Source organism: Chrysemys picta, chromosome 6 (assembly GCF_011386835.1).
Source record: "Chrysemys picta bellii isolate R12L10 chromosome 6, ASM1138683v2, whole genome shotgun sequence".
Lineage (NCBI taxonomy): Eukaryota > Metazoa > Chordata > Testudines > Emydidae > Chrysemys > Chrysemys picta.
In genome coordinates, this window is record NC_088796.1 from 26,169,619 (window position 1) to 26,191,006 (window position 21,388).

The 21,388-nt window shown below is 37.9% G+C and overlaps 1 protein-coding gene across 1 annotated transcript in view; it reads right to left on the reverse strand.

The window, feature by feature from the left end:
* Window positions 1-4,364: 4,364 nt before the first annotated feature.
* The window catches only part of NUP155 (nucleoporin 155), a 56,133-nt gene continuing 39,109 nt past the window's right edge, over window positions 4,365-21,388 (reverse strand). Inside the window, exons 25-35 of the mRNA XM_005282120.5 lie at window positions 20,296-20,431; window positions 19,352-19,505; window positions 18,920-19,024; window positions 18,591-18,745; window positions 16,672-16,801; window positions 15,872-15,985; window positions 15,161-15,281; window positions 12,521-12,631; window positions 10,564-10,700; window positions 7,462-7,568; window positions 4,365-4,818 (exon numbers count right to left, since the gene is read on the reverse strand). Of these exons, the coding sequence (XP_005282177.2) occupies window positions 4,680-4,818; window positions 7,462-7,568; window positions 10,564-10,700; window positions 12,521-12,631; window positions 15,161-15,281; window positions 15,872-15,985; window positions 16,672-16,801; window positions 18,591-18,745; window positions 18,920-19,024; window positions 19,352-19,505; window positions 20,296-20,431 (1,409 nt within the window). The 3' untranslated portion in view covers window positions 4,365-4,679. The remainder of the gene's footprint in view (window positions 4,819-7,461; window positions 7,569-10,563; window positions 10,701-12,520; window positions 12,632-15,160; window positions 15,282-15,871; window positions 15,986-16,671; window positions 16,802-18,590; window positions 18,746-18,919; window positions 19,025-19,351; window positions 19,506-20,295; window positions 20,432-21,388) is intronic.

A 21,388-nucleotide genomic window follows, 5' to 3' on the forward strand; every position in this document is an offset into this window, starting at 1 on the left:
GGAATCATGGAAGTGTATGAGCTACCCCTTTGAGCAGACAATGTTGTGGCCCTCTTAGAGTGACAGTGTCTATACTTAATGCAATCAGTGTCCAAATTACCTTTAAAAGGGGACAGCTGCATACTACTAGTGAAGGGGACTACAAAGTCTTGAGCAATTGATTGATAGGCTTATTAAATGATGGTTCTGCATTTGACTTCTGTTGATTGATAGCTGTAAAGTACCTTTCCCTAGTCCCTCCCTGAAATCATGTCCATTTTAACTTCTCCAACTTTATGCCAAGTGAAGTCACATTTCTGTTAAGTTTAGTGTATTTCAATTTGGGCTGCCAAAACATAAGACAGAGGCACCTTCAAAAACTTATGAGTCTGCCTAGGGGAGCTGGGTTTAGATTTCATCTGTTGAATTTGCTAGAACGGTGCTTTTACTACAATTCAGTCTACTTTGAAAAAGGGGTTTGCCATACTCCATCTTCCTGTTTTTCTTTTCATCACAGAGGAGTTAACACCATATTACCTGTTAACTATTTTAAGACAAATTTTGGAACAATCACAACATACACGGAAAAAAAAAGCCTTTTCCTTTGTATTGTCTTCCAAGTCACAGAATATTTTAATGGTGTGTCGTCCAGTAGCCAGAAATAAAGGTCATGGGGCAGATTCTGAACTCAATTACACTAGTGTAAACCCAGGACAACTTGCTGGGTTCAATGGAATTTCTCCAGATTTATACCAATGTACCTAAAGTAAGAATCTGATCCTTAGTATCTAAATCTCACCCCATTTTCTCTGTTAGCAATCTACTAAAGTCCTGTTCCCAGACATGCTATAGTAGTTAAGGCCAAGAACGTTTTTCATTCCATGGTAATTTTAGAGACAGAAAATATTTCCATGCTGAAGCTTTCAATAAAAAAATTAGCTAAATTTGGTAAAATATGGTTAAGTAATTAAAGAAACTGTCAATCTCTATTTTCAAAAATATTTTTAGACTTCAAACTCTGTTTTACCAATAGTCCTTACAGAGAAAAAAATCTGATTGTTAAGAAAAAACAATTTGGAGATATCCATATTAAAAAATTGCATATTGTGCATGTCCATCCATTGTCAATATAGTTCCAATAAGCCATGCAAATTTCAGTACCCAACATTCCATCAGTTATCAGGTTAACACAAATCTTTCATATTGAAAGAGAAGAAACATGTTCTACCACAATTTTAGACTAATATGAATAATGGTGAAAAGGTTTCCCATGGTATGTTTTGAAAGATTTTAAATGCATCTCAAGGCTATCCCATGGTCAGATGAGAGGGATAAAACCTCAGGTATAAAGCACATTTATAATATCCATTGTAGAACCTGAACACTTAACTAGAGTTGAGCAGTGCTCAATATTTTTGGCCAGCCACATGAATTCTTAACTAACCACTGATCTGTACGATCATAAACTTAGTAGTATACCCAAAACCAAATAGATGCAGAAATGTATTCTAGAATAAAATTATGAATGCAGAGGTAACTCAATTTCAGGATTGGAGGGGAGGATTTAACTATTTCTTTCATAGTAGCTAGCAGCTTAGCAGCAGATGTCAGTGATATTGATTCCTCTGCTTTACTTTAGTAATTAGAGCTACCACTTGGGGAATTAAAGGTTCTAGGTTCAGGCTTCATCTGGAATGGATTCTTCATAAGAGGGAAGACATCAGATGACAGTAATTCTCAGACTTTCGTTTTACCTTCCTAAAACATGAAGTGGAACAATCCTGATTTTTCCACTCATCTAATTTGTTCTTGTCATAATGCACTTACCCATATTTTATGTTTATGAAACCTTTGTATTCTCCTTTACAGATTTACAGGCACATGTAAAAAAAGCACCATCAAAGATGGTTGAAAGGTTGAATGTATGGTCAAGATCATTTTTGCTTAAATGTGTAAGCTGGACAAATCTTGGAAAAGCAGAGACAATGCCCCAAAGGCAAGATGACCTTTTTTGAGAAAAAGGTCATCCAAAGAAATTGAGTCTCTCATGTTAAAGCCAGCTTTCCCCTTGCTTTGCTCTCTAATTCCCAACTTCCTCAGACTTTAAATAGATTTTTTTTTTTTTTTTTGCTTTAAATTTCCTAAATTTAAGGCTGGGATATTACAGTTACGAAAGCCAGGAAAATAAGATTTAAGGTTTATACTGCTGTTTTAGCCATAACCATCTGCAGGTATGATATATTAATAATACTTAGCCCTTTACATTTTCAAAGTGCTGTACAAACTAAACCTCACAACACTCCCAGGAGCTTGGTAAGTTATCCCCATTGTACAGATGGGAAAACTGAGATAGATGAAGTGACTTCCCTAACGTTAAACAGCACGTCAGTGGCAGACCTGTGACTGGAACTCCATTCCTGACTCCCATCCCCGTGCTAATTCCTCTAACCTGATGCCTTGTGGTGTGAAAATTCCCTATCAAGATCACATAATGTGGCAATACAACATATTGATGAACAAATATTAAGTTTACAAATATGGGTTAAGTATGTGAAAACAAAAAAATAAAAAGGGAGTGGGGAACATAACTTGGTGTGAGTGTTTGGCCAGTTAGGAAGTGAGACTGGATTAACATAAAGGCTAACAATAATTACATTTTCTTGCAAAATTTAAAAAATATTGACAGCATGTTTATTGAAATAATGGGGACAAATATACAAAATGCCTGACCATAGAGAGCTGCAGAAAATTAACATTTCTGTCTCTTTTGCAGAAGGGAATTAAGATTAGCCTTAAATGAAACAGTGCTGTTGTTGGGCTGATGTATCTTTTTCCAATACTTCCCCAGTTCACATAGTAACCCAACATATTTATAAGAGTTTGTGAGGTATTTCCACATTTATATGGTCTGGGAGGAAAACCAGGATTAAAACGTCCATTTTATTTTGGCCTACAGCTAAAGTTGGAGGCTAGACCTACCCTAGCTTACTTACTGGATGAAGAGCAGCATGTTTTGGTGGGACAGAGAAACTAGAATCCTGAGTGTACTCGGTGATTTGAGGGGGAAAAGGTCCAGAGGTCTTCTCTGAATAAATTAAGTTTTGGGGCATGCTAAATATCACCCAGTAATTAAGTATATTTAAGATCTAAAGGCTATACATTGGTATCTAGGAAGTGTTTTCCTTTGTATGGGTGACTGAACCAGTAATAATTCTCTTCTAGAGTAGATAGAAGGTTGAGATTTGTGCCAACTGCAATACTTCTCCTGGATAATCCAGGCCTGGAAAAGTACAATACCAAGGAAAAGTCTTTTTGGTCAGCAAGTCATCAAAAAGTGAAATTCCTCAAGGAAGACTAAAAATGCAGATGGATCTGACAACATAGTGTGGGGACAGAGGTGATTTCCAGTGTATGGTTTATGCAAGATCTGTTACTGCAAGATCTGGATATGTTTAATATGGATGCACATCTGTTTGTAGTTTGCACTGCTGCTGTAGCTGTGTTGGTCTCAGGATATTAGAGTGACAAGGTGGATGAGATAATATCTTTTATTGGACCAACTTCTGTTGGTGAAAGAGAAAAGCTTTGAGCTATACTGAGCTGAAGAAGAGCTCTGTGCAGTTCAAAAGCATGTCTCTCTCATCAACCGAAGTTGGTCCAATAAAAGATATTACCTCACCCACCTTGTCTCTCTGGTAACTGTTTATAGAACAAAAATGAAACATTTAAAAGTGGCCATAGGTCTCGATGACTGGAGCAAGCTAGGAGATATCTTACATACATTGATCCTAGGAAATAAGGATTCTTCAATTTTGTCCTGTTTAGGAATGTAGGCAGACTGGCACTCAAAAGTATATGTGGTGGAAATGTTATGTTTTTCTAGAATGTAGCCCTTTTACACATTATGTGTTTTCCGGGTAAAAATTAAGAGTTGAACAAAGCACAACTTATACTAAGGAAAAAGATGGGACACAATGTTTGCTGGGCTTCTACTAATGTATTTTTTTTTCCAAATCCAGATCAAGCAAATGTCGTTAGTTTCTGAAATATAGTCCTAATAATTCTATTATGGTGGCAATTTTTGTGCAAATAGTAGGCATGGAACATATTGTCTTTATCAAAAGGTTAGCCATTATACTTGATCATGTACAGAGATAGTTTTAAGATTGTGTTGCTAACCCTAGGTCTAACCAGGTCTGAGGCCAGCTAGACAACTTTTCTCCAATTTGTAATTCTCTTCTTGCCGCGTGCCAGTACCTTCTCTTCATGTTTTTCATATTTGTCAATAAGCTACAAAGAACATACTGTATGATCACTTTTGATATTGCATCCCACTACTTCCTCCACTGCATTACGTACGTTATGTTTAGTAAAAGAAAAAAAAGTTTTCCAAATACATTTAATCCTCAAGGGAGCAATTATACAAAGTATCTTATTTCAGCAGTATAAAAAGTTTTCCATTGTTAGAAAAATGGGGTGGTAGCAAAAGAAATTAATAATTTGGCAAATATACATTCTACTATTGGTAGATAACTGTAGATTAGTAAGAGCCTAGAACACACAAATAATCAATTGCAGCAGGAACTTTAATTTTCCCCTACTTCCTTCTGAGCATTTGTTCTTCCAGATTCCAGTGCAGACATCTGAGCTTCCATTTAACAATTCATTTTCTCTGGACTAACAGTTCTTTATCATATTAGTCAATGAAGCCGTTCTAATTTAGCCTGTAGGGATTTAAAATTCCCAATAGTGGTCTGCACTGTTAGTGTAGGGCTCATAGATTGAAGTTCAACAAGGTAGCAACTGACAGCATCCAAACATACATTTGTGAATCGTCGTCTGTAAAGAAGAAAAAAAGTTGTCAAGAAAACTCATTTTGGCTTTCGTTTATTAAAATTCATGTAAGAAAAGGAAGTGGGATTCCTTCAGATAGTAATGGAATAATCTGTAAACAACAAAAACCCAAATCAGCTAACTTTAAATTTTCTAACATATAGTTAAATGAAAAGCAAGTATTTTAAATCTAATGTTTGTGACTGAAGCATACAGGGGAACTTGTTAAATCATTTCTATTAACCTGAGTTTTAATAGTTGCAGCAATTCAAAAACCAAAGTTGTAGCTCTTGTCAGCTCAGGAGTGAAATATTTGTTTGAATCATTTCTAGTGTTTTTATCTAATAGCAATAAATAAATTTAGAAGTACCCCTTCACAAGGGATGCCTCAGAAGGACTATGCTGACTCATTAGGAAACAATGTTATTTTGCAAAACAACTAGTTTTATTCAGTGAAATTTGTGAACATGAATGTAAAATTTGTAAAGAAAAGCACATTTACATATACAAAATGGAATAGAAAAACTGAAAATAATTAGATATAAACATGATTCAACAGCAGGAAGGAGAAGCCTAAAATTAAAAATATGCTTTTCTTATTTTATTCATTCAAGTGAAATTCTATGCTTGTAAAAGGCTGCTGGAGTGTCAGTCCTGGAAAACAGTCCTCATTTCCCAGAATGGGCATTGCATGGACAGATTTACTGCAAGCTTCCCTCCACTGTCCTGCCGATGTTCCTGAACTCTGTTCCAAAGGAACTATTTATGTGCTAATAAAGTTTGCGGATGACATGAAGCTGGGAGGTACTGCCAATACAGAGAGGGACCGGGATATCCTACAGGAAGATCTGGATGACCTTGTAATCCGGAGTAATAGTAATAGGATGAAATTTTATAGTGAAAAGTGAAAGGTCATGCATTTAGGGATTAACAACAAGAATTTTTGTTATAAACTGGGGATGCATCACTTGGAAGTAACAGAGGAGGAGAAGGACCTCAGAGTATTGGTTGATCACAGGATGACTACGAGCCACCAATGTGATATGGCCACGAAAAAAGCTAATGTGGTCTTGGGATGCATCAGACGAGGTATTTCCAGTAGAGATAAGGAGGTGTTAGTACCGTTATACAAGGCACTGGAGAGACCTCATCTGGAATATTGTGTGCAGTTCTGGTCTCCCATGTTTAAGAAGGATGAATTCAAACTGGAACAGGTACAGAGAAGGGCTACTAGGATGATCCGAGGAATGGCAAACCTGTCTTAAGAAAGGAGACTTAAAGAGCTTGGCTTGTTTAGCCTAGCCAAAAGAAGGCTTAGGGGAGATATGATTGCTCTCTATAAATATATTAGAGGGATAAATAACAGGGAGGGAGAGGAATTATTTAAGCTCAGTACCAATGTGGACACAAGAACAAATGGATATAAACTGGCCATCAGGAAGTTCAGACTCGAAATTAGAAGACGGTTTCTAACCATCAGAGGAGTGAAGTTCTGGAATAGCCTTCCAAGGGGAGCAGTGGAGGCAAAAGACATATCTGGCTTCAAGACTAAACTTGATAGGTTTATGGCGGGGATGGTATGATGGGATAGCCTAATTTTGGCAATTAATTGACTATTAGCGGTAAATATGCCCAATGGCCTGTGATGGGACACTAGATAGGGTGGGATCTGAGTTACTACAGAGAATTCTTTCTTGGGTGTCTGGCTGGTGAGTCTTGCCCACATGCTCAAGGTTTAGCTGATTGCCATATTTGGGGTCGGGAAGGAATTTTCCTCCAGGGCAGATTGGCAGAGGCCCTGGGGGTTTTTCACCTTCCTCTGCAGCATGGGCACGGGTCACTTGCTGAAGGATTCTCTGCACCTTGAAGTCTTTAAACCACAAATTGAAGACTTCAATAGCTCAGACATAGGCCAGAGGTTTGTTACAGGAGGGAGTGGGCGAGATTCTGTGGCCTGCGTTGTGCAGGAGGTCAGACTAGAAGATCATAATGGTCCCTTCTGATCTTAAAGTCTATGAGTCTATTTCCAAGGGTAAAAGAATTCATACTCCATGGGTAAAATCCTAACCCCAGTTAAGTCAATGTAAAACTTCCCATTACAGCAATGGGGCCAAGATTTCACCTCACACCTAAGTAAATTCTTCACATACCTGGATTTTAGTTAAGCTCCATCAGTAGTTGACAAGTATAAAATTGAAAATACGTTTATAAAATATACACCAAAAATACCCTAAGTGTACCATATATGGTTGAAAGTTGTTTGCAGAGATGGCCAGTTGCCACTAAAGATTTACTACTATCACTGTGAATCTGATCCTTGAACATGAAGCTTCAAGAAGCAGCCAATTTTTGATGTAATTCGAGGGAGTCCACATTTTTAAAGAACTAAAAACATTTACTTAAAAGTAAGACACAATCTGTTTGAAAACAAGCACCATAATAATAATTAAAACCCCCATCACCTAAAACTGGAACACCTACCCAATATATACCTCTGAACAACTGTAAGAGTAACAATAACTTTTGGTGACTCTACCTTGAGTTGGATTTTAAAATCATTGACCCAAAGGGCTTTGGAGCTTCCAAAAGAAGTAACTTGAGAGTATATTTTTAAGTTTTGAAGAACACTTGTTTATAGTTCATAGTTACCTCTCAAAGTTAAGCACTTTGTTGGGGTCTTGTACGTATCCCGATAATAATACATGAATACATTCCAAAAGGTGTAAAGGCTTTTTCATTCTATTCCAGTATGGGTCCTAAAAGAAGATTACATCAAGTTAGGGAGGCAGTACTAAGTTAATTCTGATTCATCAATAGGGAAATGTAGAGGATGTCAGTACATAAAAATTGTGTTACTGCAATATTTAAAATGTTTGATTTATTACAGCAAAATAATGGGAAAAAAGTGAGAATTGGATGTTAGTTTAACTTGCACGGGTTTCCACTACTGAAACTATAAAACATGAAATTCATCAAACAGTATTGTAAATATTAGACTTTGTATAATTCCAAACACACTCTGAACTACTGAATAGTTTGGTAGGATATGGATATGTAATAGGGTCTACAAACACCATATTGAGCATAGACAGAAAGGTGAGGAGAGCCTCTCCTGTTTACAGGGAAGCAGCTTTACTACACCCCCATGCAGCTGCTGCAGCTCCCAATTATGGAGACAGGCACACACAGCTGCAGCCAATAGAGGAAACAAGGCCTGCTGCTATAAAAGAGAGATTACAGAGAAGGAAGAGGAGGCAGAAAGGCCTGGGACAGAGAAGGGATGACAGCTCTGCAGCAGGCTGCCTCCACGAACAGACTGCTAGATTCAATTAGAGGCGAGGGCCCAAGTGTGACACTACACCCCATATTCATCACAGTAATATGATGATGGTATGATTATGGCATAATTGTGATGCATTTTGTACAAGATGAGTAATGTGAGGTGTCATTAGAAAAGTTATAATTTGCTGAATATGATTATCTTATTTGTACGCATGTATCATTTTTGTATCTAAAGTTATGAATATTGACTATGTATCTATATTTCAGAATGTAGTCATTCCCCTCTATTCGGCATTGGTGAGGCCTCATCTGGAGTACTGTATCCAGTTTTGGGCTCCACACTACAAGAAGGATGTGGAAAAATTGGAAAGAGTCCAGCAGAGGGCAACAAAAATTATTAAGGCGCTGGAGCACATGACTTACGAGGAGAGGCTGAGGGAACTGGGATTATTTAGTCTGCAGAAGAGAAGATTGAGGGGGGATTTGATAGCTACTTTCAACTACTTGAAAGGGGGTTCCAGGGCTGGCTCTAGGCACCAGCAAACCAAGCACGTGCTTGGGGCAGCACCGTTCTAGGGATGGCATTCTGGGGGCGGCAGTTGTGCTCTCGGAGTGTTTTTTTTTTTTTTTGTTTTTTTTTTGCTTGGGGCGGCAAAAAACCTAGAGCTGCCCCTGGGGGGTTCCACAGAGGATGGATCTAGACTATTCTCAGTGGTACCAGATAACAGAACAAGGAGTAATGGTCTCAAGTTGCAGTGGGAAAGGCTTAGGTTGGATATTAGGAAAAACTTTTTCACTAGGAGGGTGGTGAAGTACTGGAATAGGTTACCTAGGGAGGTGGTGGAATCTCCTTCCTTAGAGGTTTTTAAGGTCAGGCTTGACAAAGCCCTGGCTAGGATGATTTAGTGGGGGATTAGTCCTGCTTTGAGAAGGGGGTTGGACTAGATGACCTCCTGAGGTCCCTTCCAACCCTGAGATTCCATGATTCTATGATCACCCACTGGGCAAAACGCTTCTAGCCTAGACAGCTTATTGTGAAAGGCCCATTCAGGGTAATGTGCCATTAGGAAAAACAATATGCCTTAAGAGAAGGTTATCCCCCACCTGGTGAGCCTTCCTGAGCATGCTCCAGTAATGCTGCTATGATGCAGTAGGGCATGTGACCAGACCACATGACACTGATCTCCATTTGGGTACCTGTATTTTTCCACAAACGGGCTGAGAACTGTTTTTGGAATAAAGAGTTCCCGCCACATGTTAAAGCAGGGAGTGACATCATCTGTAGTTCTTCATTCCCCACTACTCAATACCTAGGAGAAGCTTCTAAGGAAAAGGACTTGGAACAGGGGTGGGGAGCCCACGCTAAAAAGCAAGTGCAGCTTGCGCTTTGAGAATCTGCAAGCCTGTTTGTATCATCAGTCAGGGTAAGAAATTGCTAATTCATACCCAATCTTTCTAGTATTTTAGGTTTAGCTTGCAGTTTTGTTTATTTGCTAGGTAATCTGCTTTGATTTGTTTGCTATCATTTATAATTGCTTAATATCTATCTTTTTGTAGTTAATAAACTTGTTTTATGTTTTAACCTAAACCAGTGTGCCTTTAAGTGAAGTGTCTGGTGAAATATCTCAGTTTGGTTACCACATGTGTGCATATTCCTCTCCACACTGAGGGAGGGGCGGACATATCAGGGGCTGGAGGGTGCATGCCTGGGGAGCTGGGAAACTGGCCCGTGTCTGCTGTTTGCACTCCGGTAGCCCAGTTTGGGTGAGTAGTACCACCTGCTGTTGTGTTGGGTGATTACAGGGCTTGGGTGAGGCTGACTGTGTCACCAACCAGCTGTGTTTCTTAGAGGGGCGCCGTGGTTCCCACAGCTCCCAGACTGCACGCCAGGGGTGACAACTGGTCACACCAAGAACTGCTCTGACTGGGGACAAACTGAGGAGGACCAGTCAGGAGCAGCAGGGACCCCTCAATAGATTACACCTGGAGCCAGTGACAGGGCAAAATAAACCACAAAGATTATCTTTGTTCTTTAATCAGAAAAAAAACACACACTATGAACTAAAAAGGCATGAAGTGATTCTTATCCTTTGTGCCAGTCACAACCCAGGGAAATTAATAAGCTAAGAAAGATGAAATAGTTTGTTTCTGTTGACCTTACCATTATGAACTACCCCTAAGAAAGAAGAAAATCAGATTCAGGAATCCAAGACCTGTTGTCCATGCTGAAGTGCAGAAATTCTAATAATTTTAATCCTATTTATGATAGGAGGGAGATCATCTGTAGCGGAAGTAACAGGAATATCAGAGTTTAATAGCTTTCCTCACCTACTAGGATTAGAAACAGTGAGGTTTTTTGTTTTGTTTTTTTAAACTAGTAAGATATTCCAAAATCCCAAGGTCTATTAAAATGTCTGATACATCTCATTTAACTTTAATGTAAAATTTTAGCTCAAATATTATCCTTACCCGTGCTTTGAACAACTGGTCATACACTTCAAGTAGCCTAGATAGTGGCACTCCAATTTCCCGCATAGTGTATGTCACGAATCCCACATCCCAGTTCAAAGAACAAACTTGTTGCTCTAGAAACTGCACTAAGAAATCTGAAAAACAAAACTGCCTGTTCAGGTTCCATCTTGCTTTAACATTAATTTAACAAAGCTAATTAATGTTAGGTATCTACACAAGGTTTAGCTATGTCTACCCTTACACAGAACCTTTCAACTGTGGAGCTCAAAGCATTTTTACAAAGTGGGTAAGAGTGATCCCAGAATTTACAGATGGGAAAACTGAGGCCAAGAGGATATGCAAGATGTGGCTGCTTTCCAGAGTCAGATGCTGTTATAAGCATCACAAGAGGTATTACTCAGGAGCAACAACACTATGTTACTAAAGGCATAGCACATTGTGCTTGTGATACTTTCAGGCTATGCTGCTGGCCAGGGAAATTCAATAGCCCAACTCTGATTTTCCCTGTGACAGCACAACACACTGCTATTAGGCCTGGTCCACGCTAACCCCCCCACTTCAAACTAAGATACGCAACTTCAGCTATGTGAATAATGTAGCTGAAGTCGAAGTACCTTAATTCGAACTTACCGCGGGTCTAGACATGGCAGGCAGGCTCCCCCGTCGATGCCGCGTACTCCTCTCGCCGAGCAGGAGTACCGACATCAATGGCGAGCACTTCCGGGATCGATCTCAGAAGATCGATTGCTTACCACTGGACCCGGAGGTAAGTATAGACCTACCCTTAGATTGCCAGACTAGTCTGTTTTATCTATAATACCAGGACATCCATACCGTGTTTAACTCTCTGTAACATAAAACTGCAGTATTTGCAAAAGCTTAGAGTGACATATATCCATGCAGGTTTTTATACAAACATCCTCTTCACGATGGCATTTGAGCATCTCAAAGAAGAAAACACAGACCCCAATCCAATAAAGGACACAGAGTTCCCCTATATTATACTTTATGGAGTTGCCTCTGTAGATATATAAAATATATAGATATGGCAAGTAGATACATAAAGAATCTAACTGTACAAAATAAACACACACTTTGCATATACTTAGTATGTGAATAGAAACAGACCGCTCTACCCTTCAATGTCTAGTTTATGTAACTGTCCAAATATAAATTCAGCTGCTGTTTGAATATAGTAAAATAAGACCATTTCAGAACTTAGATTAGCTTCAGTTTTGGGTGAAAAGTACTGATCATAGGTAAGTTCTAGGAACATAAGAATTGCCATATCATATCTGTATTGATATACATTTTTCCATTACAATCTTGTCTCTTCTCTTGTTCTAGCCACTCTCTCCAATCATCCACCAAAGTGACTGTGATAATAAGCACCACAACCCCAGTGTCCAAATTCTTGCTCTTGGACAACAAAGCAACGACCAGCCATCTACCCTAAAACCCATCATCAGGGATTCCATAATTTACTCAACAACCTCAATCGCTATCATCTTTGCGATAGTAAACCTCAATGAAAACTGATTTAATTTTACTGTTCCAGCCACAAGGGGAAATTTAACATATAAAAACAGCGATTAAAAATTCCAGACAGCGGAGGAAATATAGTTTTCTTTAGAAATGTAATCTTACAATTGTCTCTCTTTTCAGAAGAAAAAGAAATTTTCCAATAATCTCAAAAAAATACTTGATTCACCATGCTCTTTTGATTCTGTCTTGTATAAAAAGAGTACAGCATGTAAAGCTAACATTTATTTAACTTATGCAAAAACAGCATTTATAAATACAGGTAAATTTAGCTGTTTTTTAAATTAGCATCATACAAAGTTTAAACACTGAATAAAGCATGTATGTTTCAATGCTTAAGGAGTACTTGAGGCCTTTGAGCCCACTGCCATAATGCCTATTTTTCTGCCAAACACTCTGTTAAATTGCTTACCTAAAGGAAAATAACGAGGTGTCCCAGCATATATCTTTCCAAGCAATACCATCTTTAGACTAAGAGCTTGCATTCTGTCAGCTGGGCTCAGAGTCACACTGTCACTCAACTCTGAAAGAGAACAGTTAGGCATATAATCTACCTTTACATCTAAAGTTTACCGAGGGTAATTAAATTAAATTAAAAAAAAACCAAACAGCTATTACTACAGTGTTGTACTTGCATTTACCACTGACACTCTAAGCAAGTATTTTCTAACCCTGACTTTTATATTCTTAGGGCATACACATAACTACACTTATTGTTGGTGGGAAGTCAGTATGTATGCATGTGGAAATGCAAATACACTTTCAGATTTCATATGAATGCATATATGTTATATGAATAGGTTTCGTATTCCCTTGAATTTCACATAAATCCACTAATATAGATGACCAATGGCTTTAATATCTTAAAAAGTCTTGTCCAATAGCTTTTGGGAGACCTATGTGAAGTGAACTGCAGTTTCAATCCAATACCCAAAGTGGAAAAGTGCATACATCGCAAAATCACCATCAGTGGGGACACAACTTTCCTAGCAATCTCCAGTACAAAAGCCAGGACTGAATGGGCAAGAAAAGTGAACTACTTGTTCACTATAGCGGTTAAGGCAAATTGGCAGAGCCAAGCTGGGAAGCCTGCACTGCTGGAACCAGTGCTCTACCTCTTCTTTGGATTAACAGAAGACTTCAGTTCCCGTGCTGTCAATTTGGCAACCTTTCATAAACACTAAATTCATTTGAGGCTGTAATCCTTCTCAGCATAGCTTTACTTAACATTTTGTTTAAGATTTCCTTTTCCTGAAACCTTCAGATGAAAGTCTGCAGGATTTCTGAAGCCATCTCTTTTAGAAATGCCCCTGTACAGTGGCAACCAAGAGGAGCATAAACAGAGCTCTGCTCTGCCAAGCAGGTGATCAGGGGTTTGGGGTTAGCAGGGGGTAGGAATGGGGTGGAGGAGGTAGCACACTCTGCCCTCTAGAAGGATCTTCTTTTGCCATTTGGCAACTCATTTCTGTTTCCAGAGAACACTATGTCCAGACTCTCCTTGAAGAGAGACATGGTTGCACATAATTGGTACAGGATCTGGGGGGAGTTGGGGGAGGGGGTGGTTCTAGTGGATCACAAACTAAATAGGAGTCAACAATGTAATACTGTTGCAAAGCAAAACAAAAAAGCAATCATCATTCCTGGATGTATTAGAAAGAGTGTTGTAAGCAAGAAACAAGAAGTAATTCTTCTACTCAGCACTGATAAGGCCTCAACTGGAATATTGTGTCCAGTTCTGGGCATCACACTTCAGGAATGATGTGGACAAACTGGAGAAAGTTCATAGGAGAGCAACAAAAGGTCTAGAAAACATTATAGAAACATCTAGAAAACATATTAAAGGTCTAGAAAACATGAACTACTAGGAAAGACTGAAAAAATTGGGTTTGTTTAGTCTGGAGAAGAGAAGACTGAGGTGGGACATGATAACTGTCTTCAAGTAAGGCAAAAGGTTGTTATAAAGAGGAGGGTTATAAATTGTTCTTCTTATCCACCGAGAATCGGACAAGTAGTAAGCGGCTTAGATTGCAGAAAGGGAGATTTAGGCTAGAGATTAGGAAAAAATTCCTGAGAAGGACAGTTAAGCACTGGAACAAACTACATATGGAGGTTGTGGAATGTTCATCATTGGAGGTTTTTAAGAACAGATTAGACAAAATATCTGTCCGGAATAGTCTAGATAATACTTTACTCCTGCCTCCGTCAGGGGACTGGACTAGATAACCTATCTTGGTCCCTTCCAATCCAACATTTCTATGATTCTATAAGGCAATGAAGGGGAGTAAGATGATTAATGGGCTGGGAGGATGTGCTGTAAAAAAATGCCCATCTATAATGTGGGTTATTCAAGTCACATGTACAAGTAAATCATCCTAAGGTTTTTTTGTACAAATGTTTGATTTCTACCTTCCGTTAGGCACTGGAAACAATCCTGTTAACATTATTGAATTCACAGGCAGGCTCAAAAACCCAAGCAGAGTTCAATTTCAACATACCACTTAATAAAGCAATTTTAAAAAAGATTGTGTAAACAGATAATGCTACTAACAAATGAACATATTTATTATTATAATGGAAAATAAGTGATTTTTTCCCTACTTATGTTATAACATGTCTGTGTTTAATTCACACAGCTGCATTCCACTCACTGTTAACACAGCTTCTAAATCTTTAGAATGATTGAAATGAGGAATGTTCAACTGCCATGTCCACAACTGGAAGCAAATGTACTTCTACTACTGCAATACAAACAGACTCAAGCCCCAGTCTCAAAACAAGCTCCATGTGAGTGCACAGGATGAGGACCTCATCCTGTACTATTCTTTTGTTTAAATAATAAACCTTTGAATTTTTACAAAATTCCTAAGTTCCGAAGTTAATATTTAGGTTTCACATTCAATGACGTATACTGCAGAATATTCCTAAAAGATGTACTTAACATCTCATGTGGATAGGATACTAACAGCAGCATAAGATCACTGGCACTAAATGCTTTCGTTATCAGTTATTCTATATTTCTAATCTACTTCAGTCCCAGTCTGTCAAGACTTACCTTTCTCAATTATTTCTTGCCAAAGAGTCTGCACCAAAATAGGGTCTGAATGACCTGCACAATGTATAATTGCAAGCTTACACTCTGAGAGTTTGAAAGGGTCAGCGAATTCACCATACAGCTGCAATAAAAGAGACAGAGTTTGATATTTCAGTCAAGACAAAACAACATGATTTACTATCAGAGTGAAATTAAATAGAACAGTTATTCATTAACATGTAACATACACAAAGTGACACTAAGCCAAAATAGTAGACAGTGCATTTTAATAGCCATTGACAGATATTGTATGAAGAACATATGTATTGAATCAAGTCAGCTCCGTATCATCATACAATCTTAAAATTTTAAAGCAAGCTAGGAAAAAACTAGAGGGTTTGCCAATTCAACACCTCTAAAATCAAAGAAGCTATGCACCGTGTAAATAATATATGTTTCCTACAGCAGACAACACAAAGAGAAAGAAAGGAACTTATTGGAGGTAAAACATGAAAATATAAGATTAGACAGGCTAAACCTAAATATATATAAATTTTGAAACTAGGAAGCTGAATTCACTGAGACTTTTTTGGCTAATGGCTGATAAACAATTTGATGGAATATGTCATTCTCAGATATTAGAGAAGCTTATATTCAAGAGTGGGATAATTGCATCTTCTTTTGCATGAGTAGTTTGAGCAGTCAAGTGAACATCAACTTATTTCTAATCACCTTGGTGATGTCCATCAGCTCAGAATCCAACTGGGAAATTGCATCTTGTACTGAAGAATGATGGAAATATTGCCGCTGTAATGTTTCCTCTATTTGTAGCTGTATCCTAGCCACCTAGTTTTAAAAAATTAAGATAATTCAAGAGTCATTCATTTCATCCAAAGCTATGGAAACTTGGAAAAACCTAGAATTGGTTCTAACACATTTGAATATAGAAATTCCATGAGTATATGTTAGTGACATAGTCCTACTAAAGTCAGTGCATCTGGATCTGCTGATTTTTATTGGGACAATGCATTTCAGCCTAAACAGTTTGTTTTTGTATTTGCATCAGTAGAAAAAAAAAATAGCGTAATTGCCAATAATACAAAAGACCTATGCTAACACTGATACTAATAGAAACATTAACTTTTCATCATAGCTTCTCCCCTGTCCTGTCTCTCCTTCCCCCTTGTCCCATCCATTCTCCTTCCCTCCAAGGCCCCTCCTCTTCTCACTTTTCTTTCCATTTCCTCCTAAATGAAGCCCACCTCCCAAAAAATAATTACAGAACTAACATGATATTTGCTGCCATTACACAATTCACTCTGTTTGTGTGCTATATCTTATTCCCGCAACCTGTCTGTCTTCTTTATTAGATTTTAAATCTCTTCAGGGAAGGGACTGTGCTGCTCTGTGTTCGTACAGTGCCTAGCACAATCGGACCCCCACTCTTGGTTGGTCCTTTTGCAGTACCATAAAGAAACATGACTAATAATAATAATAGCAACTAAGGAAAATGGTTTTAAATTTTTTCTTACTTCCATTTTCTCTTCTAGTTCATGTAGGAATTCACCATCTGCAGCTATCGATGATATGGCAGTGGAACTCTTGGCACTCAAAATGGCACGTGCAATATATTCAAGACGCTGCTGAAGTGGAATTTCGGTGCTGTAAAAGAAACATTCAAATTGTAAGCCACATGCCTAGAACATAGAATTATAGAAATGTAGGGCAGGAAGGGACATTGAGAAGTCTAGAACAGCCACTGTGCTGAGGAAGGACCAAGTAAACCTAGACCGTGCTTGACAGGTGTTTGTCCAGCCTGTTTTCAAAAACCTCCAGTGATGGGGATTCCACAACTTTCCTTGGAAGCTTATTCCAGAGCTTACCTCCCCATAGAGTTAGAACGTTTTTCCAAAAATCTAATCTAAATCTCCCTTGCTGCAGATTAAGCCCATTACTTTTTGTTCTCCATGTTCACTAAAGGACAGTTCATCACCATCCTTTTTATAACAGCCATTAACATATTTAAAGACTGTTTTCAGGTCCCCCCTCAATCTTCTTCTCTCCAGACTAACCATACACAGATTTTTTTTTTTAACCTTTCCTCATAAATCAGGTTTTCTAAACCTTTTACCGTGCTTGTTGTTCTCTTCTAGATTCTCCCAATTTATTCACATCTTTCCTAAAGTGTGGAGACCAGAATTGGACACAGTACTCCAGCTCAGGACTCACCAGTGCCAAGCAGAGTGTGACTATTACCTTCAGTGTCTTACGTATGAAATTTTTGTTATTACACTCCAGAACATTAGCCCTTTTTGCAACTGCATCACATTGTGGACGCATTCAGTTGGTGGTCCACTATAAACTCTAGATCCTTTTCAGCAGTACTAGCACCTACCCAGTTATTCTCAATTTTGTAGTTGCACATTTGATTCTTCCTTCCTAAGTGCAGTACTTTGCACTCGTCTTTATTGAATTTCATCTTGTTGATTTCAAACCAATTCTCTAAATTTGTCAAGGTTATTTTGAGTTCTAATCCTGTCCTCCAGAGCGCTTGCAATACCTCCCAACTTGATGTCATCTGCGAATTTAATAAGCATACTCTCCACTCCACTATCCAAGTCAAAATACTGGACTGACCCCTGCGGGACACCACTAGATATGGCTTACCATTTTGACACCAATAATTACTCCTTGAGTAGGTCTTTCAACCATTTGTGGGTACTATAATACCCAGCTTTTAGTAATTGCATTTCCCTAGTTTGTTTATGAGAATGTCATGTGGAACTGCTGTATGCAGTGGTGTTGTAGCCATGTCAGTCCCGGGATATTAGAGTGACAAGGTGGGTGAGGTAATAATATCTTTTATTGATCAACACATGTCTCATCACTCTCACTAGTAGAAGTTAGTCCAAAAAAAGATATTACCTCACCCACCTTGCCTCTCTAATGTGGAGCTATGTCAAAAACTTTATTGAAGTCAAGAGATATCATGTGTACTGCTTCCCCTTATCCACTAGGCCAGTAATCCTGTCAAAAAGCGCATTCCCAAAATAATTATACTAAAGGGAACATAGGAATCAGGACTTCTAAATTCTCCCGGCTCTGACACGGACTCAAAGTGTAACTAAATAACCACTTTGCACATCCCATCTGTAAGACATTCCTCCCTCTGCTACTCTACAATTATTATATAAAACTATATAATAAAATAGACAATGTAACTAAGTTACCGTTTAATATTCCACAACTACATTAATTCTGTAACTTGTTTATTTTTGTATAAAATATGCAACAATTTCCATTTTATCATTCTAATAGTGGCCAGGTTAAAAACTGACATTTATATAATAATATTTTAGGTTTTTGTTTATTGTTTATTCTTTACACAAATTAACCTTTCTTTTATTATCTCAATACTAGGAATAATAGATTGATTACAAAGTGCCCATACCTATGCATGTCTGCCAATTTAGCCAACACTCTGGCTGCATTACTGAAGTTCCTGTTCTTCTCAAAGTATCGCCACAGTAAATCCATATAACGGACTTTGTTTTGATCAACCTTGGCCATACGCACCAGATATGGCTCCAGAAATGGGGAGGTAATCTGCAGGAATCATATAAACCACAGTTAAGTCGTTTTTTCTTTTTAAAGCATCCGTAAAAACTTCTCTGTTCCTAGTGTATGTGTTTTTAGCCAGTATTACAATCAACTCTTTTGACCTAATAGAAGTACCCTACAAAATATTTGTGTGAGTATATTTGTTTTGCATGATCTTACCTGTAGCAGTTTATCTGCAAGGTCAGCTTGTATCAGCCAGTTGTAGAGAGCAATAGAGAAGAGTTCATCTGTTGAACGCTGAGCCAATTTTAGCATTTGTTCAAACTAAAGGAAGAAAAGCCTAAAGCTGTTACATACATAGCTCAAAGTCTTTGTCACTGAGTTTAAACACTGCATATTTATGTGTGTCAACATCTATATTAACATTCAATAATTTTTATGAACACGAGATCATCTCACATACTGAAACAAGTTCATTTCAAGTCCTGACTTTATCTCTGTTAATTTACTTTGCAACAATATGTTGTACAAACTTTTTATAAGAAGTTTTATACCCCTCAGGAAACAAATTGGTAGCCTTTTAACTTAAACCTTTCCTAGTATTTAAAAAGCAAGATAGTTGTGACTATCTCTCTTTTGTAAATTTCTTACATGCTGTCCCGCTTCTTCATTGCTCAGCATATTGGGATCAGATGACAACACTGGAGGGCCTGGCTTTTTGGGTACACTGGGAGACTGAGGAGCAGCTTTACTTTGATTTACTAGTTCCTGAAGGGTGTCAGTGATGCATTTGTAACTGTTTAACCTGCAAGTAGGTGCAAGAGAAAGAACAGTTTAAGTTACAGATATCTGTGAGATCCTTGTTCCCACAAGATAGGTTACTGTATACATTAGAAAAATATTTCTGAAACTAAAAAGAAAAGTTTTTGTAGGACCCTGTCAGCGGAATCAATGTAATTTACTACCAGTCTCTCTCTTCTGGAATGATCTTTCTCACAAATACTTTGTTGTGCAAATTCCCCACTTCCGTAGTAACTGCTAACATGCTATTTTCCTTTCAGTTAGGAGGGCAGGATGCAAAGGCCTTGTAGGCTGCTTATTCCCAATCAGAAATAATTTAAGGGTTATACACTATGAATACTACTCCTCACCCAAGTCATATTTTTCATAACGGAGCATCTTCCATTAAAAAAGTAACATGACTAAAGCTGGCCAACTTTTTACAGATATTCTTGAAGTTAATACTGCCCCAAACAATAGTGCTGCAAAGGGGGACAGTTAAAATCTTGAATATCATCCACAATAACTTTTGTTTGTTTGTTTTTTACAAGTTACAGGTTAATTCAATTATATAAAGGTTAGATCACAGACGACCTTTCCCAAACCATATCTTACAGTCTACAATCAATTAACCTTTTGGCCCAAATAAAGATGGCACATTTTACCAATATCTAAGGAACATGCACTGAGAAAAATATGTTCTCACCCTGCTCTTAATTCTAAAAGGCTTATCTATCATCCCACCCAAATCAGCTGCCAAGTTCTTATGAGTAAATTGCCTTGAATAAAATTGCCCGTATATCCTGAAAACTTGCCTCTCCTGGAAAGCCTGGAGTCCAACAATATCCTCATCAGGTTCTCCATTTTTGTAGAAATGAAGTCCAAGACCTTGAGGATCCTTCTTCTCAGCAGCAGTAAGAGACAGTTCCACCACACCCTCATAGAAACGCACTTGAGATAAGGAAGAACTGAGAGTTTGGTCCATCACAATATTAAACATACTGCAAACTGCTATACAATACTGAACTAATAAATTGCACACTTCCCATTTTAGAATGCAAGAATTCCCCTCACTCCCAATGGCCCTGATCCTACAAACACTTATGCACATGCTTAATTTGGGGGACTATTCACATGCTTAAAGTTATACATTTGAAGGATTGGGATCCAAATAATTTTGAATGTTACAGCAAAATCTACAAAAAGCATTCATTTTCTCTGAATGCTACATTAACACAGATTCATCTTTCAACAACATGTACGGTATGAGACAACACCTGCAACAATAAACAGCCATTTAAATTCCACCCTAGGTGTTTTGTTAAAACAATTTTACCAAATGGTTAAGTGCCTTGGCAATTTAATGTAGAAAATGCGGAACAGTGCACAGGAATATTTTTTAAATAGGAAAAATATGTCTGAGTTGCTCAAATCTAATCAAGAAAAGCCATAAACAAAAAGATGATTTTGATGTGTATAAAATGCAAGGGCTAACAACAAGCTATTTATGGGCGAAATTTGCTCAAAAACAAGAGGGAAATAAAAAACATGGCACTAATGGACATCAGGAAAACTTCTTTATGCACAGAATAATAAGTTTATGGAATGGATAACAAAACGCTAAAATTAGAAATGAAAATCTCAAACAAGTTCAATAAGTATAGTGTCTGAAGTAAATAGGATGAAATTCAATACGGAGAAATGCAAAGTACTCCACTTAGGAAGGAACAATCAGTTGCACACAAAATGGGAAATGACTGCCTAGGAAGGAGCACTGCGGAAAGCGATCTAGGGATCATAAGCTAAATATGAGTCAGCAGTGTAACACTGTTGCAAAAAAAAAAAAAAAAAAAAACGGCAAACATCATTCCGGGATGTATTAGCAGGAGTGCTGTAAACAAGACACAA